Source organism: Mustela putorius, unplaced genomic scaffold (assembly GCF_011764305.1).
Source record: "Mustela putorius furo isolate JIRA1106 unplaced genomic scaffold, ASM1176430v1.1 tig00004033_pilon_pilon_pilon, whole genome shotgun sequence".
NCBI classification, from domain to species: Eukaryota; Metazoa; Chordata; class Mammalia; order Carnivora; family Mustelidae; genus Mustela; species Mustela putorius.
In genome coordinates, this window is record NW_025422169.1 from 2,979,442 (window position 1) to 2,998,680 (window position 19,239).

At 52.1% G+C, this 19,239-nt stretch overlaps 1 protein-coding gene across 5 annotated transcripts in view; it reads left to right on the forward strand.

The window, feature by feature from the left end:
- The window catches only part of SFMBT2 (Scm like with four mbt domains 2), a 229,218-nt gene that overhangs the window by 198,142 nt on the left and 11,837 nt on the right, over nt 1-19,239 (forward strand). For 4 of the 5 annotated variants that reach the window (XM_045072350.1, XM_004757948.3, XM_004757947.3 and 1 more), the window contains 5 exons: nt 2,446-2,555; nt 13,587-13,762; nt 16,125-16,291; nt 16,588-16,851; nt 17,578-17,706. In XM_045072350.1, the coding sequence (XP_044928285.1) occupies nt 2,446-2,555; nt 13,587-13,762; nt 16,125-16,291; nt 16,588-16,851; nt 17,578-17,706 (846 nt within the window). The remainder of the gene's footprint in view (nt 1-2,445; nt 2,556-13,586; nt 13,763-16,124; nt 16,292-16,587; nt 16,852-17,577; nt 17,707-19,239) is intronic. The other variant, XM_045072351.1, reaches the window with a different exon arrangement.

Genomic DNA, 19,239 nt, shown 5'->3' on the forward strand with positions numbered 1-19,239 from the left:
TCCTCCTGCGGGCGTGAAGGGACACCTGGGCCCTGCTTCTAGGCAGGAAAGGGCAGAATGGAGAGTTCCTCCTGTGTGTAGTTCTCCGTTGCCTTCAACTCAAAATAATCCTATGCCAAAATGGCGTATTTGGGGTGGAATGTTCTGATCCCCTTATGAGCCAGATAAATGGCAGTGTCCCCATCCTACAGGAGGAAAGCCAATCGGGCACCCCAAGAACTCATCCTTCTACAAGATGGAACTGGGGTTCGAGCCCAGATCTGTTCACCAGCAGAGGTGAGACTTCTGCGTGAGGTGTGTTCTCCACCACCCATGTCATGGACTCCAAGAAGCCGAGGGAAGGTTGCGTGGAGCATGAGTTTCCTCCTGGAGTTACCCCAACGCCTGTACGTGCGTTTCTTGGGAATAATGTTTATTAACTTCACAGCCGCATCCTGCTAGCTAATTGTGGGCAGGGTCCACGCAACCCCTTGTGATCAAGAGCATAATCCAGTGACCTGAGTCACCGTGTGGTACAGGCAGCAGTAATTCTGACTCTGGATGGTGGTACCAGCTGCCAACTGAGTTGTTTTCCTAGAGGTAGTCGTCATGCGCTAAGATGTCGCGAGCAGAAGAATGATTGAGCCAACAGTCCCAAAGTCTGACGGTGAGCCTGCTGAACTTGGCAACGCGCAGTGCGGCGTCGGAAATGCCATGGGAAAATTATTCAATATTAGACGCTTTTGACAACCTAATGGCTGCCTGTTCCCAGGCTGAATGGAACTCTGGAAGGCATTTTCTTGTCACCATCTCCAAATACATTTCGTTCTGCAGCGAATAACATGTAGCTCTGGGCCCTTCCTCGTGAAATACAATGGAAAGAATTGGTTTAAATTTTATTGTCTGTTGATAAATACTTCGTGCATTATTTCAGCCAGTTCTAATTGGATTTATTTTTAAACTCGATTTCTGCAAATGGTACTGACAGTAAACAATAAAATCGGATGATTATTCTAACACAGAAAACATAAACACTGCAAAACTGCTTGTATGGCCTTGTTCTGGCCTTTTAGTGCCTCGGCTGAGCGGACGGGCCATGGGCTCCTGCCAGGGATTTATAGGAACTTGGCAACACAGCGGAGCGCTGGCCCGGCTCAGAGAAGACACTTGCAGGCTTATTGCACTGTTTGAAATACTGTAAAGATTGGTTCTTCTGTTGTAATAGGGAGCTTTGTTCTTTTTCAGAATCAAATCAGGGTGCAGAACATGCCAGTGCCTCGGGCACTGCGACGTAAAAATCCAGGCCACATACGTCGATCTCCATCCTCCCCCTGATACCGTGCGGTGTCCTCCCCAAAGGCAGAGGGGCTCTGGCAGGGACTCCAGTCATGGCGATTCTCACACCCCCTCCCCAGGGGTGTGTGTTTTGCTTAGAAACCTGCAAACGTGAGCTCAGGGCCTGGCTGGTTCCCCTCAAGGGCGGAAGACCCCGCAGGCGTGCCGGGCACAGTGACGCATTCCTGCTGCCACGACAGGGGGCTCACACATGGTGGATCCTCAGCAAGGGGTCTTTTGGGCAACTTCACACTGGGGGGGGGGGTCCTTTGGAGGCTACGTCGTACCTCCCATTCTTCACGCAGTATGTCCAAGTGGCAGCCGCTCTGGAACTTGCCAGAGCTTGCAGACGTTTGTGGTTAATGACTGGCTTACGGAAGGGGGGGGCTGCCCCGTGGGATCTGAATTCTGTGGCCTTTCCATTCAAGGGGCACATCGAGGTTAATAGGAACATGGGACCTTCTCAGAGCCCGCATGGGTTCACAGGGCGGAATGTCCCGTCTTTCTGGTAGTGTCACAGGAGGCACGGACCACTGGTGGACTTCCTTGGGCTGGGAATTGGAAATAAAGGAGAGGTTTGAGGAAATAGGAGACGGGAGAGTATTGGTTACTCCACACGGTCCTTCGAAGCGCTTACATCTCAGAGCACCGTCCTCTTGTGAATCGTCTGTATACTGAGCCGGCATCAGGTGATTTTCAGATACTTGGTTAGTCTCTGGACAGATACCTGAAGTCCACTCAGAATTGTCAGTGCAGATCTGTTCTGTTGCCTCCGTCCCACTGATTCCTTTTGAAATTTATTTTAAAAAATAAAAAATTCTCAGTAGCCAATCCCATTGCAAAGTAATGGCTCTTTAGAGGAAATAGATCCGCTTTTCTTCCGTCAGACACGACTGGGAAAGTCCGCCGTGCCCTCTGGCCAGCGGTCCACATGCCCGCCAGGGGGACTGGATTTTGCCATCCTCTGGACCCCGTGGGTGGTGAGCCGAGCCGGTGTCCGGCCGCGGAGGATGCTCTGCCCCACTCAGCAGATGTGTGCGGCCAGCACTCGCCGGGTGGTGGGGGCAGCGTTCTTGGCTTAGCCGGGGTGGATGCGGCTGAAGTTCATTGCTGCTCTTTTCTCCCCCACAGGTTCTTAGCATGATCATCAATGCGGCTTACAAGCCTGGAAGGGTGTTGAGAGAATTGCAGCTGGTGGAGGATCCTCACTGGAATTTTCAGGAGGAGACGCTGAAGGCAAAGTAGGTGTTCTCAGTTCTGGGAAACAAGGTCTGGTAAGCGCCTGCTGCTTTGAAACTTGTCCTTCCTCTGCCTGACACAGCCCGCAAAGTGCAGACAGATGGGAGGGGCCGCCATTCTTTAGTTCTGGGCTGAGCGCTGTGTGCAGCTTTATTGGCGTTTCTGCTTCATGGAGTTGCCTTAAGCCTTGGGATTCTGGAACAAAAGGAGAGATTTGTTTAACTGTAACTTTGTTGTGATAAACGTTCAGAGTCAGAATGTCCTGTGTTTCAGGACCAACAGATTATTTGATCAGAAGGGGAATAGTTACGAAAGAGAGGATATCTGTTGTCATTATTTGTGATTCACGGACAACTCTTAATATTCGATACTGTGAGGAGCTCTGCCAGACACAGATAGATGTTCTTTGCTCCGACAGTTGGCAGTGTTAAAAGATAAAAAGAACCCTATCCTCTGCTTGGTTTTGGTAAATGGGTGTGGGTTGAAATGTAGTTGGTCCCGCTTATTTCCAAATAGGCTAACTGGAAAGAGGGTACGTTGACCTTGCTCAAGTTGCTCGAGCTCCGAAACGGACGGCCCCTGCTGGATGGAGAAGCTTGAGCGCCGTGTTTAGAAGGCGGAGAGAAGAAGATCAATTTGTCAAGATAATTTCTGTTAATAATCGCTTCGACTTTGGGTCCTTGGTATTCGTTTAGCTTTTCCGCAGACTAGATCTGACTGGTCAGCTTGTTGTGGAACAGCGTCCTCACATAGTCTTCAGATGTGACATTTGGGAAATGAGATCTTTCTGAGCAGGGACGCACGTTCCGCGACGAGTGTGTGGCTGAGCCCCCTTTAAAGAAAGCACCTGTCCTGCTCATGTGGAAGTTGAGGGATGTGAAGTGGTTTGTTTGACCGGTTTTATCCTCCTGTGTGGTTTCCTGACCACGCTGGTCCTGAGTGAGGTTGGCGGGATGCCACTCGGCGACTCTCCATTCGCTGTCTTCTCGGCCTAGCATTTCCTAGTTTCTTTTTTGATCACGTCTGTAATTTTAGACGCCATAAATGTCATTTGTGGTCCAGCGATGCGCTGCCAAGTCCCAGGCATCAGAGGGAATACGCATTAGTTGGGAGAACGTTTATTTGTGTGAAGTGGCTTGCCGGTGAGACGTGGCACGTATCTCCTCCTTCCCGAGAAGTATTTAAATGAGCCTCCCCTATAAATTACCTGAGAGGCTATGATTAATGGGAAAAATTAATGGTCTCTTCCAGCCATACCGCTTCTGTAATTAGTGTGGTTTGTTAACAATTTACTTTTTTTAAAAATAGAAATAAATGTAAGCAACTGAATTTATTAAAAAAAAAAATACATGAGCATCACCTGTAGTGCAAAAGAAACTAAAGCAGGTTTTTCACCAGCTGACTGTTCCTTATCTTTCTACTTCATCTGAGGGGGAGATCAGCAGCACCTCGACATTTTCTAAGGTCAATGCCCCGGAACAGCGGTGGCCAAAAACTTGAGCATGTGTTGGTACAGAGAAACACTTGCTTTAAACAGTTTCTGTAAGATTCCGTACCTCCCAAACACACCTCACAGATAAGGAAATAGGACAGGGACAAAAATCTTAAACCCCATTAAAATCGCCCCTGTTGCTAAACAAGCCAGAAAGTTGCCCCAGGTACCGGAATGATAGGGAGAGTTAATTTTGCGGTGTTGGCACTCATTTTCACGTTACCAGGTCGATCAGAGCTTTTATGAAATCCAGCCTCATACAGTCAAAACTGACATGGGCAGTCAGCCCTGCCTGATCGTGAAGGCGATGTGTTACCTGTTAGGTCGTAGACGACGGTGTGTTCCTTAGCGGATCCTATGTGGCAGCTTACAACGAGGATGTGTCTGTCTGCCCTGGGTTTCGAGAGTTCTGGATCACAGTGGCGTCTCAAAAGCAGCTGCTAATGATGACAGATTTACAGGGGGAGGGAGTGTTCCTTCTAAGGGTACTGTGTGCTGAGTCACCTCCTCGCTTCTGATGTAAAACGACAACATTTTAGATCTTGACAACTTGGCTGTTTTTTTTGGTGCAAATGAGAGGAGAGAGCCCGGCCTTCTTCCCATTTTGCTGGAAGGCTGAAACACATCCTGTCCTGAAAAAATTAACCTCCGGCGGGTGGGGGCGGGGGGGACTCGCATTTAAGGCATTTGGTTGTCTGGGTCCCTGTCCTCCAATGACAGTATCACGGGGAGTGCTTTCAGGGGAAAAGGACAAGAGATCATCAGTCCTGGGGTTTGGGAGGGCAGTCGCTGAGCAGTTGGGGTTTCTGACTCGTTCTTCCTCGTCTGAAAAGACCCATTTTCTTGAGAGGATGGAGGTGCCATTGAAAAGGTTTGACCTGTGCGTGGGAGAAAAACCTAACATCGTCATCTTCTGTCCCTTGATGATTTTCCCCCTATTTATCTGACAGCCACACCTTTTATACTTAAAGAACTTACTGCAGTATTGAGCACCGGGTAAGGAGTCTGTACTGGGAGTCTTCAGCGTATATTGAAAGGCAAAACCCAGGTAGCTGTGGTTCCGAAGAGTAAGTAGGTTCTCACGTAGTTCATTCAGCAGTCCTGGAAGAGAACATTTCTCTCCAGTGCATTTCCGTATACTAAATTGACCTACATTAGTTTGAATTTCAGGAGGAAGAATTTAGGCTATACGTTAGGGGGATTAAAAAAAAAATAATTCCAACCGTGTGCATCTAGAGACATTTAAATGTTTTCCAACATGTTCTAGAATCTTCTTGGGGGGAGAAAGACTGTTAACTCTGCTTTGAGGGGCTTTTGTGATCGTCTTAAAATCTAGGTAAAGGCTTAATACATTTTCACAGTCCTTTGCTACAGTTACTCAGAATATTTAAAGAGGAATTGTCCTCTGTAACTGGAGGGAATGAGACTTCTTTATCATTTAGGCAGACGCAGGGGAAGTCACAACTTCAAGGTGAGTCACACTTGGCTCTATAGAAACGATAGTTTGGTCTCTTTTTCATAAGCAGTTACTGATTTTTTATGTGTTTCTCCCCCCCCCCCCCGCTTTTTTTTTTTTGGTCTTTTACTCATGCTTCTATTTTGTGAGTAGCAAGATGTAATATTTGGCAGCAAAATGATTTGTGTGGAAAAGGAGTTGCAAACAGAGGCCTTTCGTTGAAAAAAAAAATTATTAGTTTGTTCATTTGTTAATTTTTACCTCGCTCAGATTTATGCGATCACCTCCTGAAAACATGCCGTTAACATTCCAGGAAGCAGGTGCTGAACCAGTTTGTGGAACATAAGCCCAAGTTTCTGCGCGCGGACGTTCCCCAGGTTGTGGGCCTGGTGTTTCTGCTTCCAACAAAGACCAGTTTAGGATGTTCTGAATTGGATTGGGTCTTTCCAAAATAAGCGCACACATACCCCTTTCTTACTCAGAGTTCTCATTCCTTGAAATGCAGGAATCCAGAAAGATGGCAGAAGTTTCTGAGGGGTTGTGTCTCATAAGACCAGAAGCCAGTGAACCAGAGCGTTGCCCATAGTTCTGAAGATCACAGAGATGTGGCAGTGAAGGAAAGGCTCCCTTCTGTAGGAAGTCAGGACCATCGCTCATTGTGGCTAAGGAACGGAGTGAAGGTCTTCCAGCATGGGAAGCTTCTCTGTCTCCGCAGAGTTGAGTTCTTCCTTCAGAATTCTTCCTCAGGGCGTGGATTCAGCCTGCGGGAGTAGAACCTGGTTTTGTGCTCTCACACCCCATCGCTGCCTCACCAAGTTCTATTAGAAGGTCCTGCTCTGGGGTCATTTTGCAAGTGAATGAGAGAACGTTGGCCCAGTTGGAGTCCTCCCAAGTTGAATTCCTCCTGGAATTCAAGAGTGGATTGTTACATCACTGTTGGGTTTTTTCACTCTGGATTTCTTTTTGGCTCAAAATCCAGTTTTTCTCGGGGGAAAGAGGTGAATATTTCCCAGCATCCTTGTTTCTCCGTCTTCATCTCTCTTTCTCCACCCTGCCTGATGTACTCACATGTGGAAATAAACCCCCACTTTGATTGGTAGGAAGATACTGGAAGACTATCCATACTTCCTTCTTGATGGCAAGGAGGAAAAAACCTTTTCTGTATCCTGTAATGTTCAGTTCCTGGGAGCCTGCAAATTAAACTGACAGAGGACTGATGAGCAAGAGAAAAGACTTTACTCACAGGTGCACCATGCACTCACACAGGAGTGCTTCCTGATGGGGAACTTGAAGGGGAAGTTAGGATCTGGAGCTTATGTGTATGTTACCCCTAGCTCAGTAGGGGAAAGAGAGTATGGAGCAAAGGCCCTTAGGGGAAGAACAAATAGGTTTCTTTCTTTCTTTTTTTTTTTTTCTTTTTTTAAGATTTTATTTATTTATTTGTTTGTTTTTTTTAAAAAGATTTTATTATTTGACAGAGATCACAAGTAGGTGGGGGGGGCAGGCTCCCCACTGAGCAGAGACCCCAATGTGGGGCTCAATCCTGGGACTCTGGGATCATGACCTGAGCCAAATGCAGAGGCTTTAACCCACTGAACCACCCAGGCACCCCAATTTTATTTATTTTTTTGACAGAGATCACAAATAGGCAGAGAGGCAGGCAGAGAGAGAGGGGGAAACAGGCTTCCTGCCGAGCAGAAAGCCGATGCGGGGCTTGATCCTAGGACGCACCCTGAGATCATGACCTGAGCCTAAGGCAGAGACTTAACCCACTGAGCCACCCAGGCGCCCCCAAATAGGTTTCTTTATGAAAGACATAGGAGTTTTTAGGAGAACAAGTAGAAGATAAGAAAGTTTGTGGAAAAGTTGGTTTAGGTGGGCACGAGCAGTCTTTCTTTTCCATGGCCATGAAGCTCCTCAGAGAGGGGATTTATGGTGGGTTTACTCTGGTCTCTCCCCCAGGGTGAGAAGCCACTCCAAAGAAGGAACTTAAGGCAGTCCTCGTTTCTCAGAAGTTTCTGCTTTTAGTCAGCTCATGGAGGCTCTGGCAAAGCTGCTTGCTGCATCTTTGGATCTCAGCTGTCTTCATCTTAAAATCGTCTCTGGGTTGGCTCCGGGGTCCCCACAGGGACAGCCCGGGAGAGGATCCCTCCTGCGTCCCTCTGCTTTCTGGCATCCTGTGCTGTTTCACAGTGGGTGTCTGAGACCTCTGTCACCCAGCCTGTGCTCGGGCGCCCTGCTAATAAACACAGGATCAAGTTCCGCGCGTCTCTGGAGCCTCAGTAAGGCCGAGGTGCCCCGGGAACGGGGGCGGTCTTCAGAGTGACGGAGGCGGAGCTCCTCTGCCGCTGGCGGCTCGCACATCTCCCTGGGTCCCTCCTTCTTTATCTTCGCTTCTTGTCCTGCCGCGGCAGTTCTGGCTTCTTTCCCTCCTTTCCTCTCTCTCTCCTTCCTTCCTTCCTTCCGAGACCAGGGAGTTTTCTGCTGTGCACTAGCTGGATCATGTCTTCCAGTGTTTTCTGCTCCTCACTGAACCTGTGCTCCATGCTTGAAGAACCTTACCTTGTGTTTACAACAGCCTTGCTGGTCCTTTTACTAAGTTCCCGGCAGAGGGTCCTTCCCTCTGGACTCACATTGACAGGCTAAAGCAAGGAGCTTGATCCCATGCTTTGAGGTGTTCCCCTCCCGTTCTGCCTGCAGAAGTGTGTCCCTGGCGTACTGTGTGTCAGCCTTTCCCGATGCGGAGAGCTGCAGAACGGATTCTACGGCCACCTGCGATACAGGCTAGCGAGGGGACCGCGGTGGCGCCCCTCAGTTCGCGCCCTGGGCATGGCCCGCCCACCTCTCCACGTCTGGCGGAGCTCCTGACGCTTGACCTGCCCGCGATGGCCCTGGGAGACTGTGAGGCTCGGATGGTCACGTTGTGCGGCGTCTCAGAGAACACAGAAATGACCCTGTTGTGTGCATGCAGTCACCATTAAACCCCAGCCTATGGGTACAGTCCTGGAGCCGCCTTTTGCCTGCGTTTCTTGGTAGATTGGTAGCTGTGTATGTTTAGTGCGTCTTCACGAACAAGGGTTGTGCAGACACTCACCCTCCTTGTTGGCTGGCTCCAAACAGGCCAGGAGCTGTAAGGTCCAATGTGTCTTCCCCGCGTTGCGTGAAGATCCAAAAGCGAATGCCCGTACTAACCCACAGCACGCGAAAACAGAGATGGAAATCGTGGTATATACTAAGCTTCATGTAGTTTGAGTCAATATACACCCAGCATTTTTATTATTTCTTCTCTACGTGTTTATCTGGAAACAGTCTCAGACTTCTAGAAAAATGACTTTAAATTATATAAACAATTTATTACAATTACATTCTTTTTCCTGGTGGATTTCAGAGTAAATGGTTGGCATGATGGCCCATCGCCGCCCAGTCCATAACCATTTCCTACCAGCAAGGACGCTCTCCCACATAATCAGAATCAGAACGGTGGTGCACACGAGTGCTATGTACTAGCATTCGTGTCTCCACTGTCCCAGTGTTGTCCCTCGGGCAGAACCGGGGCACTGGGCTGCCCTGTCTCTTAGGGTCCCTTTGCGCCCCAACAGTTACTCGGACTTTTTCCTGACCTTCATGACCTTGATATTTGTGGAGGGTAGGGACCACGTTGCAGAACGCTGCTTCTTTGGGAGTTTCTTTCATGTTTCTGCATGACGGGGTTCAGGGGGTGTGTGGGGAGTATCCCAGGAGTAAGGATGTTCCCACAGCACCCTGCTGGCTGACGCCCGTCTCTGTGCACCCCTCCCTGGGGGTGTTGACTTTGATCACCTAATTAAGGGACGTCTGCCACGCTGCTGTGGGGCAGAGGCAGCTGGTGGGGGCACGCTCTGTACTACGTAAATATCCCTCTTTGTCAGGCTTTCAGTCTTTTCAGAGCCTTGTTTGTGTTGTGTGAGTTCAGGGGCTACACGTTCGTTCAGTGGGGTGACGTCATCAGCTTACTCTGACGCTCGGGTTGGCCCAGATTTGGCCAGTGGGAACCATACCCAGCAGGCTTTTTTTTTTTTTTTAAGATTTTATTTATTTTTTATTTTTATTTATTTTATTTTTATTTTTATTTATTTTTTTTGAGAGAGGGAAGAGAGAGAACGAGCAGGGGGAGAGGGAGAGGGAGAAGCAGGGAGCCGGATGCAGGATTCCGTCCTGGGACCCGATACCATGGCCAGAAGCTAACGGACGGAGCCACGCAGGCGCCCCCCACGCTACCCCAGCAGGCTTTGTGTTTATCGCCTTGACCTTTCTCATCAGTGTTTGATACTTGGTTATTTTCTCACCCAGTGAACTGTTCCCAGATCATCTTGTTCTTTCTCTGCCTCGTCCTGGACTTAGCCACCTCTCTAAGGAGACTTGGTTGGGTTTTGTTTTGTTTTGTTGTTGTTGTTGTTGTTTGTTTTTGGTGGGCGGAGGTGAAAAACGATATTTAGCAGCCAGGTTTAGACACGTTTAAGTGCATTGCTGTTGAGGTGTTGTGTCTCTTGGGCTTTCTCGTTGGACAGAGCAGTGACATTTGTGTGTGTGTATGTGTGTGTGTGTAGACAGACATACACATGTGAGTGTCTAGACATACACATGTACAAAAAGAAACATATTTATATTTACTTCTGTGTCTGTTGGGTCGGGAGACCTCATGACCTCTTCCATGGTCTGAATTTTCCTACAAGTGCTGTGGGGACTGAGTGCTATGATTTTACTGTGGGCTGAAACTGATCACGGTGACGTAGTAAGGACACGCAGCGAGGTCGTGAGGAGGAGAGAGGCCGGTGGGGTCTGGAAGAATCTCCATGTCAGGCGTCCTCCTGCTTGCTCTGCTTCCCCGGCAGCGGAAGTGACTTTCATGGGATGATTCCATCCAGAGAAGCCCAGGCCAAGGCTCTTGTTGTGGGCTGGTCCCACGGGCAACACGCTGCCTGGCATGGGCCAGCCAAGCAAGCAGGTCCCGTTTTCAGCACAAAACACATGGTTCACCCACGCCGGGCGCAGTTCAGCACCTGGATAACCTCCAAAATGCGGTTCCCAGACACCAGCCACAGTGACTAGCTTCTCTAGAGACTGCAACGTCAGGCCCGCAAGCCTGGCCTTTCTTGCACGCTTGTGACCGAATTCGAGCTCTGATTCCCCCTCTCCGACCTGCCTAACACCGTGGGTGGGGGGGGTCCCCTCTGGCCTTTTCTCTCCTATATTTGCACCCACCCCCAACACACAGGGGACACCTGGCTGGCCTGTCTCTAGTCTGTTGTGTTTGGTCAGGTCCCGCTCTGGAACCTGTCTCCTGTCCCTCTGTTCCCTTCACCCCCATCCGGGCCTTCGCACCTGACCCATGCCGGGCTGTCCGCAGGGGCAGACATCCTCTGCGTTCTGAGCGGGGCGGAGATGCTGTCATCCTGCCTCCGTCCTCACCTGCCACGCGTCTGGATCCTCTTAATTAAGGAGGGCCCTTGGAACAACACCTGAGGGAGAGGGGGAGACGGACCGTAGCCCACGGGCCCCTCTGGCATTGGAATGGCCCTCCATGGTCGTCCCGAGGTGGGCCCAAGTGGTCGGGCCCTTTTGCCCCATTACAGTGACTCGCGGCATGGGGGATGCCCACAGGAGGGGAGGGGGCGAGCTCTTGGAGCTGAACAGAGCCTCTAGGGCCTGCGTCTGGGCCAGCAGTGGGAATGGGAGGTCCTGGCAGCACCACCAGTGTTTCCCGCATCCACCCACCCCGGGGCCAGGACACCCAGCCTCTCCTGCCTGCACACCTTCCCTGCCCAGTCTCCCTGCCCTCCTCCTCCATCACCATAGCTCTTTGATGGGCTTGTTCCAGAAGGGCAGGCAAGGAGAGGGGATTCTCTTACTTTTAAACTAACTATACCAGGATCCTGTTTTCATAAACTTGGATTGACATTTCCTAAATGGGAAAGGTTTACTAAAACGCTTGCTTCCACGGGGTCGTCCCAAACCAGAAGGGAAGAAGAAGCTGAGCCTTCTCTCTCTCCCGTGGGCATTTGCTCTTGTCCTCTTCACGTCCTTCTAATGTATTTCTGGAAGCTTCGGAATTTGGAGGTCTCAGACACCTGTCTTCGGGCCCGACTTCCACAGGTTGGAATTGGACCCGATTTTCACATTTCTCTTGCCTTTATTTTAAAATTTGATATCATTTAATTTTTTAAGGAGCTTGAAGAATTTTGATATAGAGCTCTTTAGAAGGGAGGGAGCCCTAGGGCTACAAAACCGTAGTGGGTACAACTGTAAGGGAAGCCTTCCCCAGAGCAGGAGGGCTACCCCGTGTCCGCGGACCTGTGCTGGTTTTACCGTGAAGCATAACAAAAGCTCGGAGCACAAGCCAGCCAGACGTGAACCACAGAGTCCTCAGTGGAGCGCGAACTGTGTGCCTACATCTAGGGTCAGGAGAGGTCCTAGAAAAATCAACAGTTGTTCAAGGGTGATGCGATTTAAAGCATGATCTTTATCTATAAAGAATTGCTTTTTAGTTCTCAAGACACAGAAAGCCAAGCTAGGCACTTCAGAGAAATGCAAGAAGAGTGCAGAGGGGCTGGGATCAGAGAGACCAGACGCAGAATGAACACGAAGTCCGGTTTTTTTAACTTAGAATTTAATTTCTTTGCTGTTGATACTGTTAAAAAACAAAAAAACAAAAACAAAAACAACGATCTGTTAGGAAAAGGAGTATTTTTCTGGTCTTCAGAGGCATACAGAGAAAGCCTACTTGAACGCAACTCAGGATCAGTTTGCTCTATTTTTTTTATTTTTTATTTTTTATTTTCCTTTTATTTTTATCACTGCCTTACTCTTAGGGAACCAGATCTAGGTTTTGAACGTAATACTTCACTTGCAAATTACCGAAGCGATGCTCTCCTTACGTTACGCCATTTGCACGAATTACCTGGTGTCCCTGTTGCTTTGCGGCAGGCTCTTGGAAACCTGCAACACGAGTGTGCAAAGCAGGTTTGGCAGAGAGCTCGTGCCCATCACCCCTACAGATGGGGACGAGCAGGACGGCAGTGTTGGCTTACTTGGCAGTTTATGCCTCTGGATGGTGGTTAGTTTTCCCAAAACTAACCCGAGTGTTACCTACCAAAGGTCCCACTGTCTTCCTGGAACATACATTGTTGTTCAGGATTTCAACTTGAGGGCCCCTAAGTGGCTCATTCAGTTGAGTGTCTGCCTTTGGCTCAGGTCATGATCTCAGGGCCCGGGGTGGAGCCCCGCGTCGGGAGGGAGGGAGCGTCTCCCTTTCCCTCTGCTCTCCCGCCTCTTGTTCTCTCCCTCTCTCTCTCTCAAATAATAAAATAAACAATACCTTTAAAAAGGATTTCAACTTGAAAATCAGGGTGCACCTCTGGGCATAGTTGAACAGGCCCCGTGGTTTTGATGCATTCTTTGTGTCGGTGGATTCTGGGTTCTGTGACGTGTCATTTAAATCAACACTGGTCGAACAGAGATGTGTGCAAGTGTTTTCTACCAGTGATATCTTAAAAATGTGTTGACATGTGGCTCGAACCTACATCCAAGTGCTCCCCTTTCCAGCCGAGCATTATTTACGTGGTTATCCCTGTAAGTACTTGGCCCAAGGACTCCGTGCCCATTTTTGAACCCAGCATTCATTCTGCCTGCTTTCCCGAAGAGCTGGTCTCCAGTGTTATGCTGGAGACTTCACTGCCCGTGGTTTTTCTTAGCAGGAGACAGTGTTTTGTTTTTTGTCTTTTGGTTTTTTCCCTCAAACGTGATGAGCAGCAGGTGACAACATCTGGATTTCTGAAGGGTTCTGGAGTGGGTGTTGAACCGCAGACACCGCAGGGAGCGATGCCACGCCGAGCTCCATAGCACTGGTTCGTTGCGGTCGTGGTGCACGTGGTGCTTTCCTAAAAACACTACTCCGAGCTCCAAAGGAATGATAAAAGCAAATGACGGGAGAATCGCACACAGCCTACCTTATGGTTGGAAAATAAAGGGGCCACTTTCAGTACGTGCCGTGTGCCCGGCAGGTGTGAGTAACGGTGCGGTCTTGTCGTCGCTCTTCCTCGTTTCTAGGTACAGAGGCAAAACGTACCGCGCCGTGGCCAAGATCGTGCGGACGTCTGACCAGGTAGCAGATTTCTGCCGGCGGGTTTGTGCCAAGCTGGAATGCTGCCCAAATCTGTTTAGTCCCGTGCTGGTTTCGGAGAACTGCCCGGAGAACTGCTCCATTCACACCAAAACCAAGTACAGTAAGTACAAAGAATGAAAGGAGATGGGGCTGGGGGCCTACAAGTCGTTGGTGGATTTAAAAAAAAAAAAACAAACCTTTGAGTAATTTTTCATGGGAATTGCTATGAAAGAATTGTTTAAAATTTGCTGTGGCCGCTACGTGTCCCTAGCCCCGCGGAGGGACAGGATGGCAGAGAAGCGGTGGGAAGGGCGGGCTGTGAATTTCGGGCACCGGTAAGTCTGGAAACGTACCCGGCTGAGGGAGAGCGGGGTGAAGCTGGCTCTCGGTTGCAGCTGGTAACGGGCATCGCTTTCTTGGTCCTCAGGCTGAGGAAGTACAGACCCTGCCTTTGCCGCCTGGGACGGGGGGAGCTCCTTGTCACAGCCTGCACCCCCCCTCCCATCTGTATCTCCTTCTCTGAGCTCCTTGATGAGGCTGCTGCGAGGTGCAAAGGCAGCCCGCACTGTTCCCGGCACTCAGGGTGCCCCCCACTCCCTCCACCTTTGCTCTGACCCCTCCCTGGCAGGATTTTCATACGTGTGGTTCCTCTGCCGCCTTTAGTGGCCTCTTCAGGTCCCATCCTTCCTCAGCTCTGGCCTTTGCAGGCTCGGTGGCCTGGGGCTTTGCTCCCGCAGCCTGCATTCCAACCACCGGCGCATGAACGGGACACGGGAGTGCGGTCCATGTGCTGGGAACCCCAGCCAGCTGAGACGGATCAATTCGTGTGTCATAACCAGCAATCTGAGCCACCATTTGGCGTGTGAATCTCCTTGTAGTTTTCCCTGTATGGGTGCATGGATATCCTAAGAATTCCTTTCCGCCCCATTCCTGCCAGGAGTTAGCACTCTTGTCTGTGAGGTTGGGCCACTGGGCATTCTGCGCCCGCGCTCACGCCCGGACAGCCAGGGGTGTGTTGCTAGGACACGGGGACGTCACCGCCCTCTCTGGAGAACTTGTTTCCCCTCACATTACGTTGGGCCAGAGGAGAGACCCCCTGGAGTACGCTGTTCAGTAACAGACGGGAAGAAGCGGGTTACCCCAGCTCCAATTAAATACGAACGAAATGACGTGGAGATTTTTCTGGGTCCCATGTGATGAAACATCAAAATCCTGAGACCCCTGGGTCAGCGTAAATACCGCTGCAGATTGCACGGATGCTCTGGGGGGACGACAGAACCACGCTGGGGAAGGACTGGGAGCCCCGAGGCCAGCAGTCACCCCAGTGTAAGCCCAGGATTCTGAAAGTGTGCTGCCCCTTTGTTGTATTCGGTCAAACTCAGATTTCCAGCATTTGGCTTCTAGAAAGCCACTGGTAGGTGTGTGCTGTGTTTTCTCAGCCCTCAGATCAGTTTCTTGGCTGTTCCTGAGGATTTGATATTTACTCTAGCTGTGCTGGAGGGACAAGGCGAGCTCAGGGTCCCCTGCTCCTCCACCTTCTTGACTCCCCCGGGTTCTAGCCCACGCGGGGTCTTGGGTGTGAACAGGTGCTTATTCATTTGTGACTGGTCCACGGAGACAACTGTGAAGCTGTGATCGTCCTGCTTTGTGGGTCGCACTGGTCTCGTTCTGCATGTGAGACAACAGAACGCTGGGGCCAGGTGGCGTTCGCGGGGAATGCAGGGGCGCGGGCACCCACGGCAGCCACGCTCCACCACAGAGCGTGTGCTCCACTGAAGCCGCAGGGCTGTGTGCTTGGGTGTTTTCTTGGCTCCTTCCAACCATAGCTAAAGGCTGCCTTTCTGCATGTGGTTTTAGATGGAACAGTAGGGGTTATGTTGTGGGACGGCCGAGACTTTGGGCGATGGGTCTCGATTGGGATCATCACTGAGAATTGGGTCCTTAGCAGTGGTTTCAATTAGTTGAGTATACGTTTAATTTACAAAATGTAGCGGTCGTTACTGGAAGTTGCTAACTGACTCTGACGGGTGCTGTGCGTGTGACTAGAGACCTGTATCGAGGTGCTGGCAGGCCTGGTTTCTCCAAAGGCCTCTCTTTTTGGCTGCGGTCCTCACACCTCCCCCTCTGTGCACCTTCCCCTTCCTCGCTCTGCTCCGCCTCCCATAAGCGCACCGGTCCTGTGGGATGAAGGCCCCACGCTTCGAAGACCTTCATCACCTCCTCACAGGCCCTGACTGCAGATACAGTGCCGTGCGGGTGAGGGCTTTAACGTGTGAATTTTGAAAACACACAGGTCTGCCCCTAACACTTTCTAACCACGAGGGCAAGGGGGGGACGTTCTGACTGGAAGAATGGTCCGGTCTCTCTCTCTCTCTCTCTCTCTTCTCTCCTGCCCGACCTCCCTCTGCTCTCTGTGCTCTCTGTGTCCACGTACTACGTGTGTGTGATCATGAGAAGACGTTTTGGATCCTCTCTCCTTGCAGCCTATTACTATGGAAAGAGAAAGAAGATCGTGAAGCCCCCGATAGGGGAAGCCAGCACTGAGAGCGGACACCCGAAGCCCGCCAGACGCAGGAAACGGCGAAAATCCATCTTTGTGCAGAAGAAGCGGAGATCTTCCGCCGTGGACTTGGCCGTGGGCTCGGGCGAGGTATGTCCTGCTTAGGGCACCTTCCTGCATGCGCCCTGGACGTGCGGTGGCTCTTGGCTGGGGCTGCGGCCCACGTGTGATGCCAGGTGCTTGCACACTCCGAGTACCAGGAGCCCGGTGCTTTAGCCGCTGAAAGCAGATCCCGCCCGCTCGGCCATGTGGGCCAGGAGAGGGCCGCGGCGGGGACAGGCTGGGGATGGCTGGTTGGGCCTTGTACCCTGCCCCCCGAGGGTTTGCATGGGGCCAGCTCGGTGGGAGACGGCCTCCCTGGAGTCAGTGCCGTCGCTTCTCCCCAGGAGAGCGAGGAGGAGGATGGGGATGCCGTGGACGAGGACACGGGCAGTGAGGAGACCGGCTCTGAGCTCCGCGATGACCAGACAGATACCTCTTCAGCCGAGGTCCCCTCCGCGCGGCCCCGGAGGGCCGTCACCCTGAGGAGCAGCTCAGAGCCCGAGCGCCGGCCACCCGTGGAAAGGCCTCGAAGGGGCCGGAGGGCACAGGCTGCTTCCTGTACCGAGGGGGCAGAGCAGGGTGTGGCCACCGGCCAGGACCCGGCTGAGGTAACGGCCGCGGGCCCCAAGCTGGGCTGTGGGGGCGGGGCTGCACACAGCGTGTCGAAGAAGGAAGGCCTTGCTTGGGGGCTCCATGTTTAAACCAGCAGTCGTGGCAGCTCCAGCCTGGTTCCCGAGTCTGGGGAGAAGGGCTGGGGATGGCCCACCCTGGACGGAGTTCCGAGGGAGGTCATGGCACCTGTTTCTCCAGAAGGTTTTCTTCCAGCTGCTGAGGATCCCTGTCAGGGGAACAGACAGACTAGGCCCTCAGGGTCCCGTGGCCACGAGGCTTCCCCTTCACAGGGGACCTCTGTGATGCTATGACACAGTATATCCCGTCTCCCCCAAACCCTCAGGCCGTCAGCAGTCAGCTTGGGCACAGGCACCGTCAGCAGCAGCATAACCGCAGAAGGGCTGGCTGCCTCCTGCACGTTCTCAGGCACCTTGTACCGTCCTCTCTGCAGTTGGAGATGCTCCTCCCTGCGCAGGCCCGAGACTTGAACTTGGTTTCCAGCAGCTGCCCTCACGGCGCCTTTTCTTTTAACCTCCAAGGCACACGAGGCATTGGAGGCAAAACTGTAACCCAGACGAGCTGCTCTGAACGTCCCTATGGTCTGTCCGGTGCCTGGGGAGAGGCCAGAGGGAGGAGGAAAGTCTGGCTCAGGCCCGCAGGGTTTACCAGTGTCCCGCCGGTGTGGTGGTGACAGGTGACCGCTGCCTCCCTTCTCCCGCCAGGACACAAAGCAGCAGGAGGAGGAGAGACTCGTTCTGGAGAGCAACCCGCTGGAGTGGACCGTGACCGACGTGGTGAGGTTCATCAAGCTGACAGACTGCGCCCCACTGGCCAAGATCTTTCAGGAACAGGTGTGCTTGTCCTGCCGCGGCGTTTCTGTTCTTTGTTCTTCCGACGTGGCTGCTTTCTGGGACCCGGCTCTGGCAGAGCACAGGTGCTTCCTTGTGACTGCAGGGGGCTGGGGGGACGGAAGCCTGGCTCACTCGTGGTTCCCGCTGACACTTCCGTGGGGGGCCCTTTGCTGCCCAGCAGAGACGCGAGTCCTGGCTCGGGCTCCCTTGTCAGGGGCTAAGAGCCTGGGCCATCTGGCCTTCGTCGCGGTCAGGGTCAGGGCGGTTCTCCGTCCTGCAGGAAAGCCATCTTTGAAAGGTTTCTGTCTCCCTGGGCCGCCCTTTTCCCAGTCCTTCAGCTAGAAAGAGCAGGCGTCCCCTGGGCTCCTTTTCACCCAGGCCCAGGGCAGCACTAGGGGCCGTGCTTGTAGCGGCGAGTCTTGGATGTAGAGGGACGCTGACAGCCAGGTGCTCAGTGCCGTGCCCTCCGGCACCCCCAGGTCCCTGCTGGTCTGCCGTCTCTGCCCCCCACTTCAGGTTGTTGGGTTCCTACCGTCCAGAGCTTCTCGTTCTGTTCAGCGGGAGAAACGGAAGGACATGCTCTCATCTTGCAGAGGCAGAAGCCCCGCACCTGCCCCGTTTCTCTCAGGGCCGCTCTCTGCGCCGCTTCTGCCTCACTTTTTCGCTCTTTCCTTTATAACAACATTAAAAACCTGTGGGACGTTAGGTTCCTGCTAGCGACAGGTCCACGCAGAATGATCAAGATGATCCATACGTTAGAGGAGTTTTGATTCTGCCGCTGAGACGGGGAGAATTAGCTAAAGTGTAAGACGTGCTTCGAGCCGCAAAAAAGGAATTTTTTTTATGTTGCCCCTTAAATTAATACGGATACAAATGGCCCGTCTGGACCCAAGCCTCCCACGGAAGCTCCAGTGGAAGCCGCTCTCCCGTGTTCGCGTGAAGGTTGTCACTTCTCACAGCGCCTCACGGAGTACGCGTGTCCCTCGGGCGCTCGGATGTAAGGACGGGGCCGTTCACCACGTACTCCAGTAGACGTGGGTCTGGGCGGCCTTTCTTTAGATGATGCAGACCGATGTTCTGGGAAGAGGGGAGTCCGGCATTCAGTCAGGAAGGAAAGAGAAGCCTCGATGCCGCTGCCCCCGGCGAGTCCCCCAGACCTTCGAGGCCACCGTGTGAAAGCAAATGGCTGCAGTCCCCGCGCGTCCCAGGGCAGGGCCCCGTGCGGTCCGCCGCAGAGCCGCCCCAGACACGGACTGCGCACACGTGGAGGCCTGAGTGGCGGCCGTGGGGCTCTGCCGTGACCAGCACCTCCTCTGAGTGACGCAGAAACGCAAATAGGAAAAAGCTGCATCAGACGTAACTTAGTAACGAGCCTGTCCCTTCGTTTAAAACATGCGGACGGGGAGAGAATTGCTAAGAACCACGAAGGCCTGTGTGGTTTGGGCCATCTCCTATCTCGGAAACAAAAGAAAGCGGTAGATTGAACTCCTGCTCAAAGCTTTGGCTAACGTGGCATTTTCCCAGGCGGCCACT